General features: G+C 37.4%; 1 protein-coding gene across 4 annotated transcripts in view; it reads right to left on the bottom strand.

The window, feature by feature from the left end:
• The window catches only part of GALNT7 (polypeptide N-acetylgalactosaminyltransferase 7), a 135,851-nt gene that overhangs the window by 85,520 nt on the left and 34,624 nt on the right, over positions 1–15,707 (bottom strand). For 2 of the 4 annotated variants that reach the window (XM_038573596.1, XM_038573595.1), the window contains exon 1: positions 7,334–7,501. The exons of the other annotated variants lie outside the window; for them this stretch is intronic. In XM_038573596.1, coding sequence (XP_038429524.1) covers positions 7,334–7,486 — 153 coding nt within the window. In that variant the 5' untranslated portion in view covers positions 7,487–7,501. Of the gene's footprint in view, positions 1–7,333; positions 7,502–15,707 lie in introns of those variants that run through there. 4 annotated transcript variants of the gene reach the window in all.

Raw genomic sequence — 15,707 nt, 5'->3', positions numbered from 1 at the left:
AGGTGGAAGTGGACCTCCATGAACCAGATTGCTTTTTCCCCCTTCAACTACAGATGGAGGACAGACTGCTAAAACCAGTGGGGAGCAGACTAAGAGAGCAAGTCATTTTCTTCACCAGAAAATCATGGGATGGGGGTGCCTGGGTGGCCTTAGTCAATCATCTGTCTTCAGCTCAGGTCATGAGTCTCAGGGTCCTGGGATTGAGCCTCACATTGGGCTCCCTGCTCAGCAGGGAGTCTGCTTCTCGGCTCTGTCCCTACCTCCATTTGTGCTCACTCTCATTCGCTCTCTCTAATGAATAAATTTTTAAAAAAACATGGCAGGAAGGATGCATGTTGAGTGTAAAGAGACTGCTTAAACAAAGAAGGGTTTGAAATTCAGGAGATTCCAAGCTTGAGTTAATGTAAAGACTATCTCTTGCATGGACGTCAAGAACCTCCTCGAGCATGGCTATAAAGTGAAGTAGAGTACAATTCTGGTGACTGGATAGAAACAATAAACACGTGATGTCTAAAAACAGCACAAAATTAGCTGCATGTAAAAATTGTGGCCCAGCCAATATCATACAAGGCAAGGAGCTAAAAGTGATTCAACTGGGTTAAAAGGAAGACGACTTTAGGTTTATGATGAATGGCACAAGAACGAACCTCCTTGAACATGGATTCTTCAACAGGAAAGATAGGAGATAACCAATAGAAAAAAAATGATCTTTGTCAAGAACAATGTGTTTTGGAGAAACTACAGCAAATCCATTGCAGAGATTGTGAGTGCTGTGGTAACCACCCACAACTCTGCTCCAGAACTAAAGGACTTACCCACCCCTCCCTCTGCCCCGCCTGCTGGTGGAGATGGCTGTCAGCCTTTGTTGGGATCACCTCTGCTAAAGAAACTGCCTTGCCCAAAGTCAAGCCTCCTTCAGGGACAGTGTGCACAAATCCCTGATCGCTGTAGAGGTAAAAAAGGCCCAACCTCTCCACTCCAAATTGGAACAATTCTGAAGGACCATCCCAGCTCTAGGAGCCCATGGGGTTGGCTAAGGACTGCGTCAAGTTGGTTCACAGCTCAATTTTTTTTTTTTAACAGCTTATTGCTTTATAGAAGGGGTGGAGGGAGATGTCGGAAGGCTCAATTTTTCTGGGTGTTTGTGCTTCCAACCTCTCCCTTCAGAGGTGTTGATCCTCAGATCCTCTCTCCAATAGAAACTGCATCCTCCCCTCCATCTCAGAGTTGGCTTCCTAGATTGCCTGACCCGTGGCAGAAGGCAAGACTTGTATTTTCCTTGAAACATTCCATAAGCAGATATATATATATTTAAATCAATTTCCTCACTTACAAAATTGGAATAATATGTTAGTATAGAGTTCCTGCAAAGATTAAATGAGGTAAAGTATAAAACACTGAGTTCCTAGCAACACCAAATATGCAATATAATGTTACGCCATGATTAAGTATTAAAATGTCTTTCAAATCAGGATTACCATTTAAAACCTTCTGAAGAAACATAAGATGTTGTAAAGAAGGGGACTCTGAAAATACAAGAAGTTATTCATTTTTTGCTTCCCCCATCAACCCTTTTCCCATTTGTTTGTTTTTCTCTCTGTTGCAATTATTCAACATTGGGATGTTGACAGTAGGGGTTGTGCATGAGTGGGGGCAGGGAGTATATGAGAAAATCTGTCCCTTCCTCTTAATTTTGCTGTGAACCTGAAACTGCTCTAAAAAATAAGGTCTAGGGCAGCCCCGGTGGCACAGCGGTTTAGCGCCGCCTGCAGCCCAGGGTGTGATCCTGGAGACCCGGGATCAAATCCCACATCGGGCTCCCCGCATGGAGCCTGCTTCTCCCTCTGCCTGTGTCTCTGCCTCTCTTTCGCTCTTTCTGAATAAATAAATAAATAAATCTTTAAAAAAAATAAGGTCTAATAAAAAAACCCTCTAATATTATTTAATTTATTAATTAGCCTCTCGTGAAAGGATTGTCTCTATACTAGTATGATTGACAGCTCACTCTATTTGAAAAGTTCAGCTCGGTTCTGGTTGCTTTATCTCATTCATGTTGACTATGACTCGGCTAGAGAATAACTCTGTAAAGGAAGCAACTATTCTTGTCTTTTTTTTTCCTGCTATATTTCCTGCTATAATCCCTTCCTAAGTAGATCTCCAGGAAGGCAGATATTGATGAAAAGAAATAAAATTATAAACAACCAATATGACTAAGCATTTGAAAGCGGGTGGCTCCTTGTAATGAGGGATCATGACTCATTCATCCTTGCACATCAAGCAACTAGCTACTGCTAGAAACAACAGGGGTCAATAAATGCTCGTAGGATAAAATGAATGAATGAATGAATGAATGAATGGGAGCACAGGGCAACTGCCAATACTTAAAAGATATGCTTTTAACTCTCTACTTAAGATATTTTAGTATTTATTTACTCTATAATAATAGTATATTACTTATAATTTACTATTAATATAATCTATAATTTACTATTACTATTATTATAATTTAATAGTAAATATATTAAAAGAATATGCTTTTCACTCTACTTAAGATATTTTAGTATTTACTCTATAATAGTAATTTATAATTTACTATTAATAAATATAAGTATAAATTATTTATAATTTATTATAATTTAATAATAGTAAATATATTAATAATAGTAAATATTTGCTATTATTTATACTGGATACTGTCATTCCTTCTACAATCAACACAATGTGAATAGTAATGCTCAAACTAAAAAGAAACAAAATCTAAGTGGCTGAGAACCCTTTTTTTTTTTTCTTAGAGTATGTGTATATAATTCCCTTCAAACACCAATTAAAACCTACTAATAGGGCAGCCCGGGTGGCTCAGGGGTTTAGCGCCGCCTTCAGCCCAGGGCCTGATCCTGGAGAAAGAATGGAGTCCCACATGGGGCTCCCTGCATGGAGCCTGCTTCTCCCTCTGCTGTGTCTCTGCCTCTCTCTTGGTCTCTCATGAATGAATAAATAAAAATCATAAATAAATAAATAAATAAATAAATAAATAAATAAATAAATAAATAAATAAATAAAAAATACTACTAATATACACACACCCTTCTCAATGGCTACTGCCGGATGTTGTTTCCACAGCAAAAGACAAAATATTCAGAGAGAATTCTAGGTAAGTGCGATACTATCTCAATCCCTGTAATTAAAAAACAAAATCCTCTCACATTTGTTCAATTAGAAAAGAGTTAAAACAAAACTCTTCACCCAACCTCCAAATTCCAACAATTGCTTCAAAAGCCTGGATTTGCATAAGATTTGTTTTTATATAAGAAGCTGTATTTCATTCACATATGAGAGGACTTCCAACCTACAGAAAACGTCTATGCTAAGATTTAAGGATAAATCAGTCTGTTCATCTATATTATCATATAAACTTTAAAGAAACTCTGCCAGAACCAACGAATATAAGGTATTGGAATTTAATCTGTCTTCCTACCCTGTCTCCAGAAGCCAGGAGTAAATGTACTGAAGCAATTCAGTCAAAGAAATTAAGGTTATTAGGAAATGTAATCAGAACTCTCTGGAGCCTGATGGCTTTATGGTGGTATTTTATAAACAACTGTCAGCATCCTTAGCATTTTTTTCAAAATAGCACAGAGTATCTAATAGTAGGGACTACCTTCAATAAGCTAGGTTGCAGCTTTATCAGCCCCACCGTCAATGACCCATGGAGGGAAGTCAGGCTGCAAAATATCTATACCTCACCAAACCTGCACATTAGTTCGATGTGTATTAAATTTCCCCCTCACTGTGTATCTTAAAGTGCATTTGGTTAAACAGGTAGAAGGGTTTATTTAAGAAAAAATACAAATAGCAAAACCATCTCCTGTCATTTAGGTAAAGAAAAGGAGAAGTCAAAACCCTGAATCTCTGGGCAATACAGCTGTTAAACCCAATTTAAATAAAAAGGCTATGCAAGGGGATTTGGGTGGTTTTCTTTGTGCATTTTAAAACAACTTTCCACAAAATTAACATGAATTCATTTCAGCCTTGTCAGATACAAATATACGTTGCTTTACTACACTTCACAGACATTGCATTTTTTAAACATAAATTAAAGGTTTATGGCAACCCAGTGATGAACAAGTCAATCAGTGTCATTTTTCTAACAGCATTTACTCTGTGTCTTCATAAAATATTTTAGTAATTCTTACAAGAATTCAGACTTTTTCACTATGTTTGTTATGGAGATCTGTGATCATGTATCTTTGATGTTATTACCGTAATCATTTGAGGTCATCATGAACTGCACCCATATAAGGGCACACGTAATAAATGTGGTCTGTTCTGACTGCCCCACTGACCAGCCATTCCCCCATCTCTCCCTCTCCTCAGGCCTCGGGCACTACAATACTGAAAATACGTAAATAAATTACCCTAATCTTAATAGGCCTTCAAGTGTTCAGGTGAAAGGAAGACACACATTTCTCTTTTTAAATCAAAAACTAAAAATGACTTACTTAAGCTTGGTGAGGAAGGCATGTTGAAAGATAAGACAAGCTGAAAGCTAGGTCTCTTGTGCCAAGCAGAGTTTTGAATGCAAAGGAAAAGTCCCTGAAAAAAATTAAAAGTGCTACCCTGGTGAACACATGAATTAGAAAGTGAAACAGCCTTACTGCTGATAGGGAAACAATTTTAATGGCCTGGACAGAAGATCAAACCAGCCACCATATTCCCTTAAGCCACAGCCTGATCCAGAGCAAGGCTCTAACTCTTCAATTCCATGAAGGCTGGGAGAGGTGAGGAAGCTGCAGAAGAACAGCTGGAAGCTGGCAGAGGTTGGTTCATGAGGTTTAAGAAGGCGTCTCCATAGTGCAAGGTAAAGCAAGGAGTGCTGATGTACAAGGCGCAGCAGTTATCCAGAAGACCTAGCTCAGAGAATTAATAAAGGCGGCTACGCTCAGAAGATTTTCAACGTAGTTGAAGTGGCCTTCTATTGTAAGAAGATGCCACCTAGGACTTTCATAGCTAGAGAAGAGACGTCAATGCCTGGCTTCAAAGCACAGGCTCTCTTGTGAGGGGCCACTCCAGAAATTCTAGGACCCTCAAGAATCACCCTGAATATATTGTCTGTTCTGTAAATGGAACAACAAAGCCTAGGTGACAACACATCTGTTTACAACATGGTTTACTGACTATTTTAAGCCTGCTGTTGAGAACCACCCAGGAAAAGAGAATTCCTTTTGAAATATGACTGCTCGTTAACGATGCTACTGGTCACCCAAGAGCTCTGATGGAGATGGACAAGGAGATCCATGTTTTCATAGCTGCTAACACAATGTCCATTCTGCAACCCACAGATCAAGAAGTCTTATTTAAGAAATCTACTTTGTAAGCCTCTAGCTGCATAGTGATTCCTCTGATGGATCTGGGCAAAGTAAACAAACTTTCTGGAAAAGATTCACCATTCGAGGTACCATTAACATCTGTGACTCATTGTAAGAAGTCAAAATATCAACATTTATAGGAGTTTGTAAGAATTTGATTCCAGCTCTCACAAATGACTTTGAGGGGTTCAAGACTGCAGTGGAAGAAGTAACTACAGATGTGGTAGAAAAAGCAAGAGAACGAGAATTGGAAACAGAGCCTGAAGATAGGACTATGCTGGCCCAAGCTCATGATAAAACTCGAACGGATGAGGAGTTGCTTCTTCTGGATGAGCAAAGAAAGTAGTTTGAGATACAGACCTACTCCTGGTGCAGGTACTGTGAAGACTGTTGAAATGACAATAAAAGAACTTAGAATAATTTTACATAAACTTAGTTGATAAGGCAGTCGCAGGGTTTGAGATGGTGGACTCCAATCTTGAAGGAAGTTTCTGTGAGTAAATGCTATCAACCACCATCATATGCCACAGAGAAACCGGTCATGAAAGGAAGTGTCAACTGATACGGTAAACTTCATTGCTGTCTTATTTTAACAAACTGCCATAGGGATCCCACAGCCATCAACACTGAGGCAAGACCCTCCACCAGCAAAAAGATTACAACTTGGTGAAAGCTCAGAATAGGTTAGCAAATTTTAGCAATAAAGAAATTTTAAATTAATGTACATTTTTTTTTTGGCGTGATCCTATTGAACACGCAACAGACTACAGCATGGTGTTAATATAACATTTATACGCACTGGGCAATCGGGCAGCCCCGGTGGCTCAGCGGTTTAGCGCCACCTTCGGCCCAGGGCGTGATCCTGGAGACCCGGGATCGAGTCCCACATTGGGCTCCCGGTGCATGGAGCCTGCTCTCCCTCTGCCTATGTCTCTCATGAATAAATAAATAAAAATCTTAAAAAAGAAAATTTATATGCACTGGGAAAGAATTAACACTGAATCATCTTAGAAACAGCATCCAGACATCATTCTCTGTAATCATTAAAGCCAGCTTCAAAGATCTGAAAGTCTGTAAAACTGCAGTTGTTATTGTCTATCTCAAACCTAATTACTAAAACAGTTTCAAAATAACTGACAAGAAAAATTGTAGTTTTTAGATGCTTCTGTAATTCTAACATTTCACTAAGTACAAATGAGCTTCTTAGTTAATATTAAAAGGTAAAGGTTTATTCTGTCACATAACTGAAGAATTCTTGAGACTGGCACCCTGTCAAAATAGTTAAACCTAGGGGCACCTGGGTAGCGCAGTCGGTTAAGCATCTGCCTGCGGTTCGGGTCATGATCCCAGTGGGGTGGAGCTCGTGTTGGGCTCCCTGCTTAGCAGGAGTCTGCTCCTCTCTGCCCGCCCCGACTCTGCTCGTCTGCGTGTGTGCGGGCGCGCTTGTTCTCTCTCAATATAGTTAACTCTAAAGCAGTATTAAATTTTCTATAATTGACCTTACTTCCTGAATTTCTTCATATCGATTTCAGTTGTAATTTTACCCTTCTCACAAATGAAAGCACAGGCATGCTTTAATTTCATGCCTTTGTAAGAATGTCCAGAGAAACAAATTCACACAGACTTTTCTGTTCTGCTTGTTTCTTTTAAATAGAAGATTACTGTGCTCACAGCTAGAAAAAGATACTAATGTCACTGCCACTGGAACAGTGATCCCAGAATGCTCCTTGAAAGGATCCCTTGAGCCCGACATCTCCAAATCCTGGACTTCTCAGGTACTCAGGTCAGCAACGGGCCTTCCACAGGCTAGCAGCTCTGATCCTTATTTAATTCAGTTCCCCTAGGCTTCAAGTGTATTAAAAACAGAAAAACAGACTTAGTGGGTTAATTCAGAAACTCCTGGATAACTGGATTGGCTCCTTCAACCAACCACCTTTGTGTACCCACCATGGTCCTGGTGGACTCACCTCTGGGAGGTAACAGAGAGGAAAGTCATAGTATCTGCCTTCCAACAAGCTTCGATTCTGGTGAGGGAGAAAGAAAGCAGGCAATTCTGATAGGGTTACAGAAAGGAATGGGTCCACATGTCCAAACCACAACTTGGCTACACGAACTGGCATTTGGCCATCACCAAGGCAGCCGAAGTATGAACATGGGCTGGATGCCAGGATGCGTGGGTACTGCCTCTGGTATTAGTGTTGAATAACACTTTGGAAAATGCTGTCCAACTACTGGGGCTCAAGGGAATATAATGGGAAAAGAAATTCATAAAACTGCAAATTTGGGAGCAAGTGAAAAGCAAAGGTGACAGGCTACTACTTACTGCTGGAATGCACCAAGGCATTCTACAAACTCTCTGCTGCCAAGGGCTGGTAATCTGATTCTACCAGGCTTGAGAATCTGGGTTTGGCTTCCTGATTGGAACAGGTCCACCGAGTGTGCACATAAGTGTACATGTACCAAATGCTTCATTTTTCCTTAAGGCTCATCTGGCCTGTGTCTCTTTTCTGTTTGAAGATTTCTTACAAACTCTGGTGTTTTCTTAGGTGCCTTTGGTCTCCTAGGGACTCAATTTAATCACAAAGAGATCTTGCTCTTTCTCTTGGAACACACTCTGTGTCCCAGCGGAGCAAGCTAGTTAGAGATAAGAAGCCTGAAGCCACTATGACCTTACAGAGTGATCTGGGTCAAATCACAAGTTAATGACTTCTCTAAAGAAAGCGTCTTTGGTATCAAAATCCAAAGGCTGAAATACTTATCGCAACGTGGACTCATAAGAGCTTTTAAAGAGCTTTGTACTCTTTCAAAATGAACTTTAAAGGAAACACAACTTTCTATTAAAACATCAAGATTAAGGATATAATCTAATGATCACATCCTAGTTAGGTCTTCCAAAAAATAAGTAATATTGGGTTGTATATTATTTTCAGAGGTGTCCTGATCTTCTTTGCAAACCAGAGACTGAGATTTACTGAATTTAACTGGAAGCAATATTAAAGTCCATATATTAACTTTATAAAGTAAAATATACATTAGTAAAGTGCAGTAGTCAACATTTCAGAAAATGTACAGAAGAACCCATTTAAATATCTAAAAGCTCTCGGTTCAAAAATCAAAGTTACTAGAAAAACTAAGAAGAATCCTTCGGAGTAATAGGAAAGCATGTTTGTGTAATTCACTTAAGGAAAAGAGACTTAAAACCAAAGTTCGTAAAAACAGCTACACTTGATGTGCTGTATGCATGGCAATGCTTTAATATTTACCAAAACAGCTGTATTTTTGTCATTTATCTTTAATTTCATAAGACTGAATTTTATTACAATTTTTTGGTTGGCAGACCTTCAAAAATTACTAAGAAGTAATCACCATATAGTTATCAAATTATAGTTTTCAGGATATGTGCAAACAGGCTCCTTTATTTGATTGTGAAGTACAGTGCATAATAAAAATATCAATCCAGGACTCTTCTAAGACAATGTATGATTATTCATATTTGTTCATCACAATTCAAATGTGTTAGAGATGGCTGCTCATTGCCTGATCAGTTTTTACAAACATTGCCAGAAAAATAATTCCTTTTTTCATACTGGCTTTCAATCTAGTTCTCCTTTACATGCTCAAATGGCAAATGCTTAGCTTCTAAGAAATTCCCAGGGTTTATGGGGAACCATTCCTCACTGAAGCAGCCTGAAGAGCACAGAATTGAGGATCAGGTTTACCAGCTTTAATTCTGCAGTAAAAACTCTGTCCAGTATTAAAAAGAAGAATACCATTGGATAAGAAGAGACTGCAAACAAATATTCTTTTCTTATTTAGCTTAAGGATCTTGAATACTAAGAATCCATCAGAGCACTCAAATAAGGAGTCTTCCATTTATCATTTGGTCGACTGGAAATTATTAATATGCACATTTTCTCAGATATTTAATACATTAAAAGACAATTAGAAAACCCTTATGTCCCAGTACATTATATATACAATTATACATACATGCCCAATGTACAATTTTTTCCTGAAGTGATCAAGTATGTTAAAAAAAGAAAATCAGGGTTGCAGTTTCAAGTTTTAGTATTTTCCATAAAAACACTTCAAAATTTTGGTTACTGTACTCCATTTTAAGAAACCTATTTTTGAAGAAATAATCATTCTCTATTTAATGCCCAATGATAAACAGAAGGAATTTTTTTTCAGAAGGAATTTTCAAACACCGAATTCACGCTATTATGTTCATTGTCTTGTGTTTATAAGTCTAATAGATCTCAAAATATTTTTAATAATTGTTATAGCAAATCACATCTTAATAAGCTATTACAGCTACTAAAGAGGTCATCATAGCCAATAAAAAAGGAAAAGTCAGTGGAGTCAGAAGATAGTGGCAGACCAGTGTGACCTGGAGTTAATCCCTTAATCTCTTTAGATCTCAGTCAGAACTTTTTGTTTGTAAAGAGAGAGAGGGAGGCAAAACTAGATATTAAAAATAAAATAAATATCAGTGGTTGCCAGGGGTTGGATGGGGATAAATAGGTAGAGCTCAGAATTTTTAGGGCAGTAAAAATACTCCATACGATACTATAATGATGGATGCATGTCACTATATAGTTGATCCTTGAACAATAAGGGTTTATACTGTGGATCCAAGTATACAAGAACTTAAAAAAAAATACAGTACAGTGGGGCAACTATTTTCTCTTCCTTATGATTTTAACATTTTCTTCTCCCTAGCTTATTTTAAGAATACAGTATATAATACATATAACATAGAAAATATGTGTTGATAGAGTACTTGTTATCAGTAAGGCTTCCTTCCAGTCAACAGTAGACTATTAGTAGGTAAGTATTTAGGGAGTCAAAGTTACAGATTTTTCAACGGCACAGGGATTGGGATCCCTTAACACTGTTATTCAAGAATCAGCCATACATTGGATTTGTACAATGTACAAATCCAAAGAATATATAATATCAAGAGTTGAACCCTAATGTAGGCTATGTACTTGTGGGGGATGTTGGTCACAGGAGAGGCTATGTAAGTGTAGGGGCAGAGGGTACAGGAAAAATGTATCTTCTCAATTTGGCTGTGAACCTAACACTATTCTTAAAGTCTTTAAAAAAATATATATATATATATATAATATACATATTATCTCGATTATATATACTCTATCTATAACCTAGATAATGTAAACTCAAGACACTCAACTGAGTCCTATCACCTTCCTGATCACTGTTGAAAAATCTGTTTAAATAGACTTTAAATGATCTGAAACTTTAAAAAGCTTTTTAAGCATCCAGTAGTTATTTGTAGGGCACTATGGATACCATTCCTTTATTTAATAGACCTTGTTAATTGCTTGTATTTTCTGACTTAAAATTATTTTTAAGAAAAAAGAATTATCAATTAAACATCTTGAAAATATTTCTTAAATCTGCCTGCCTATAATTTATCTAACTTTAAAATTCAGTCACTTTGTGTAAAATTAGTGTTAAAAGCAAACATTTTTCTCCATATCTTCAACTAATCTAAAATAATCCTGGCATTACCTTTGGACGACCTCTCTGAGATTTATTATTTTGCAGTATAATACTTGTGCTGCCCTTGTCAGCTCTATGTAAAAGAAAGCAAGCCATTGTGACTCACCCTATAAAAAAATTCCCATAAAATTACAGAGCAGCCAACCATACTACCTGCTGATATGCGGCAGTCTTGTCATTAAAGATATGAAATTTTAACCTGAAAACTCAGAAGTTGAATGTGTTTTTCACACTTTGAAAATTGATAGGCTGAAGAACTCTTATATCAGATCATGATATCCAGAGATTCATTAAAATAATTGCAATAAACCCAACTGCTATTTTGAAATAATTTTTAAAAGTAATTTTAAAATAGGAGCCCATAATGCTAAATAACACTAATATCTAAAAGACATGGAGAATGGAAGTACATATAAAATCCAGTCAGGCCCATCACAATGCAATTTCATTCAACAAAAGCATTCAGGTAATGTGTGTGTAGTCACACCTGCACTTGTTACCACTATGGTATTCTACACTTAATTTCCTCAAAAACTAAAGATTAATCTGAAAATCTGTTTTGTTGCCTGTGTCTTTTATTATTGAAAATCCATATAGGCACACCTGAGTGGCTTAGTTGGTTAAGTTTTCAGCTCCTGATTCCAGCTCAGGTCATGATCTCAGGGTTGTGAGATGGAGCCCCATGTCGGACTCTGCACCGGGTGTGGAGTCGGTTTGGGAATCCTCCCTCTGCCCCTCCCTCACCTTAAAAAATCCACATAGAATATGCATAGACTTTCTTATCCAGTATGTTAGAAATGACGAGCAGTGTGGTATGACAAAAAGAATGCCAGATTTGTCATTGAAAGACTCAGGTCTCTATCATTACTCTTTGGAAAAGCTCATCATGCTGGGTACGCTTAGTCATAGGTAAAATGAATAAATGGAACTAGCTAGTTTTTAAAGGTACTTGTTATAATCACCTAAGTACCTTTTTCGTGCCCAGACTCACACAGATTTTTGCCTCAGTAGATCTTGTGAGGGTACAAACAGAAATGCATATTTTGAAAAAATTTTGAGGTGGTTCTAGACAAGCATCATCAGGCTAAGAACCCCTCAAAATGGTTAACTTGAATACAAAAACAAAGTAAGATAATCCAAAACCTAGAAAATGATCTCTCATGTGGCTACTGAACACTTAAAATATGTGCCAGTCTAACTTAAGATGTGCTATCTAACCATATTTCAAAAGAAAAAAGAATTTAAAAGATCTCAATCTCTTTATATTGACTATAAGCTGATAGGATATTAAATATAGTAAATTAAATAAAGTATTTTAAAATTAATTTTACCAGGACGGCTGTGTGGTTCAGTGGTTGGGTGCCTGCCTTCAGCTCAGGGTGTGATCCTGGAGTCCCGGGATTGAGTCCCACACATTGGGCTCCCTGCATGGAGCCTGCTTCTCCCTCTGCCTATGTCTCTCTCTGTGTGTCTCTCATGAATAAATAAATCTTTAAAAATAAAATTTAAAAAAATAAAAATAAAAAATTAATTTTACCTGGGTTTTCAAAACTTCTCAATGTGGCTACCAGAAATTTTAGATTATACACATGACTTGCATTTATTTTCCTGTTGGACAGCACCAGAATAGAGTTTCAATAAAGTATCTTCTACAGAAAACATTTCAAGATTTTAATTTCTGTTGAATTATCAAAAAAAGAGGAATGAGATTAATATAGCAAATATAAAAGGAAAAGGAATAAAGGTGATCTTCTACTCTCCTTGGCTCCTGGAAAGGTTTGTGCACAGGTTACCATTTTTCATTTTGCTCTAGATGGGCTCACGAAAGAGTCAGTGTAGAGGACTTTCCAACTGTTGAAATTCTATCTACCTCAAACACATGCTCCATGCCCATAGGGACTCCAAAGCATAGGTTTCCTGGCATTTTTCCTACCAGGAAACAAGTGCTCATTCTTCTGGCTGGAATGAGTCATGTTTATGCTGCAATGTTTCTGTGTAAGTATAATTAAATACTTCTTGAATTGTTAGGTGCCCAGCTCCGCCTGAGCACAGAGGCATGCAAAGTCAGGAACTTTCTGCGCTGGTACCCAATGGACGAAGGCTAAGGATGGGTTGGCAGATGGGGCGAGAAAGGAACCTGAGGAAGTGGCCTCAAGGCATGTACACATTGCTGAGGAAAGCAGTGATGTAGGCTAAGACTGCTACAGATAGGGAGAGCAGATTAGGTGCCGGGGAACTACTGGCAGGTGCCAGGGAGTGGAAGCACACCTGCAGAATTGATAGTGAAATCTGGCTAAGTGATTCTTTTCCTTTGGGCTCCAAGTAACTACACAAAAATGTCAACGAGACATTACATACGTTCACAGAATCAGAAGAGTTAGGGTTATTGGCAACATACTGCATTTTCCAATTCTAGTCTTGGGAGCAAGAGAGAACAGCTCTGGACAAGGAATTATTGTAACACAGAAGTTCTTCTCCAGCCCAGCTGGAAAAAAATATTGAAAGAGCTAAGAAATGGGTTAACCAATGCAACTTTATTCAAAATGTAGAATGATAAAGCAAACTTTTCTTCCTGGAGAAGGGAAGATAAAACATATCAGCTAAGAATATTTTTAAAAAGAACAACCATGGTAGAGGGATGTGGGGGGAGACTTACCCTCCAGATATTAAAATGAATTTTGAAATCACAACAATTAAAACTTGGCACCAGTATAGATAAGAGACAGATTATTGAATCAAAGTGCACAAACAGACACAAATATATATTAAAAACCAAGTATTCAGAGGCGCCTGAGTGGCTCAGTTGGTTAACCATCTGACTCTTGATTTCAGCTCAGGTCATGATCTTAGGGGTCATGAGCCCAGTCATGCACTGGGCTCAATACAGAGTGTGGTCCCTGCTTAAGTTTCTCTCTCTCCCTCTTCCTCTGCCCCCCTCTCTGCTCACATTCTCTCACTCTCTAAAATACAAAACAAATACAAAAAAAGAACCCAAGTAAGTATTTAATAAAAGGTAGTACTTCAAAACTTTATATTATTTAATAAATGATATTGGAGCAACTGGCTAACCATTTGAACAAAAGATAGATCTCTAAACCATCCCACTCACCAAAACAAATTCTAGAAATTAATAAAGATTTAAACGTAAGAAACAATTCATAGAAGTACTGAAAGAAAACACTCAAATTGAAAAAGGACTTTCTACACATGGCACCAAAGATAGAAACCAAAAGAACTCATTTGTAGGTTTGATTATGGAAAAAACAGTGTTTAATTCTCTATATCCAAAGCCACTGTAAGATTTAGGGGGAGATGGCAGGCTCAGCATGGTCTCATCTTTCTGAGAACTCAATTTAACATAGAAGCACAAGGAAGGAAACTTGTAACAGGCAAGAGAAAGGCATAAGCAGAAAGGAGTCTTTCTAGAAGAAGCAAATGGCAGAGGGCTGGGAGATGAACCAGGCTAAAGAGAGGTAGTGGAGATGGATGCCAGTCCTGTCAAGACTACAGAGGAGACGGAAACTTCTGGAAAAGCTCTGGTCTCTAAATTCCCAGGTGTAAATGGGCAAAGGAGAGAGAAGGTGGGCCCAAAGGGTAAAGATGCTGATATTCTCATTTTATAAAGCAGCGAGGATCAAGAGAGGCTGATAATGAAATACAAATATAGATGATGATGTGTGTTATTTTGAGCCAATAAAGGTTAAATAAAACAAGAACATCTAAAAATCTCTACTTTTGGTAGAATGAAAGGTAAACATAAAAAACTAGGCCAAATTTGCATCTTTTATATCAAGGAGCAAAAAGAAACTTTCCATTGTTAAATCAAAATTAGGAAGACTTGCCTATTTTCTAATGCTGTTTGAGAAACAGTACAGACAGTAGCTTTTCACTTTTAGCTACTTAAATCTTTAACCATGATTAGTATTTTAAATTTAAAATACAAAAAAAAGAAAGAAAGAAAAGAAAGAAAGAAAGAAAAGAAAGAAAAGAAAGAAAGAAAGAAAGAAAAGAAAGAAAAGAAAGAAAAGAAAGAAAGAAAGAAAAACAAAAAGCTGGGGAAACATTTATAATTATATGGCAACCAAAGTGTTAATATCCTTAAAATTCCAGCCAATCCCTCCCATCCAAAAAAAAAAAAAAAAAAAAAAAAACCAAAAACTCTTGCAACTTTTTAGGAAAAACACATCAATGGAAAAGAATGGAGAAAAACATAAGCAGGCAATTTACAAAGGAAGATATTCAAATGGTTAATAACAAAAATGATGCTCAACTTCATTAGTATTTTTTAAATACTAGCTAAAAACAAGATTTCTTTACCTGTAAAATTGACAAAATACGAAATGATAATTTCATATCAGGGTCAATGAGGTTTTCAGTTATTAGTAAGAGAGTAAACTTTGTAAAAGGCATACCCTTTGACTCAACTATTAAAATTCTAGAAATCTGGTGCACCTGGCTGGCTCAGTCAGTAGAGCGTATAACTCTTGATCTAGGAGTTGCGAGTTTGAGCCCGATGTTGGGCATGAAGTCTACTCTTTAAGATTTCATTTATTTTAGAGAGAGTGTGCACTCAAGTGTGCACACAGGGGTAAGGGAGGAGTAGAGGGGAGGAACAAGGAGACCTATGCAGGGCTTGATCTCATGACTCCAAGACCAAAATCTAAACTGAAATCAAAAGCTAGACAACCAACTGAGCCATCCCAGAGCCCTGAGCTTGTTTTTCTCTATTTTCTCAGAGAAAAATAGAGAAAGAGAAAAAGAGAAAGAAAGACAATTCTAGAAATCTATCCTGAGGAAATCATAAGGCTATGG

The sequence above is a fragment of the Canis lupus genome, chromosome 25 (genome assembly GCF_011100685.1).
Source record: "Canis lupus familiaris isolate Mischka breed German Shepherd chromosome 25, alternate assembly UU_Cfam_GSD_1.0, whole genome shotgun sequence".
In the NCBI taxonomy this organism is placed as follows: domain Eukaryota; kingdom Metazoa; phylum Chordata; class Mammalia; order Carnivora; family Canidae; genus Canis; species Canis lupus.
The sequence above is the reverse complement of the archived record's forward strand: the minus strand, read 5'-3'. Positions and strand labels throughout refer to the sequence as shown.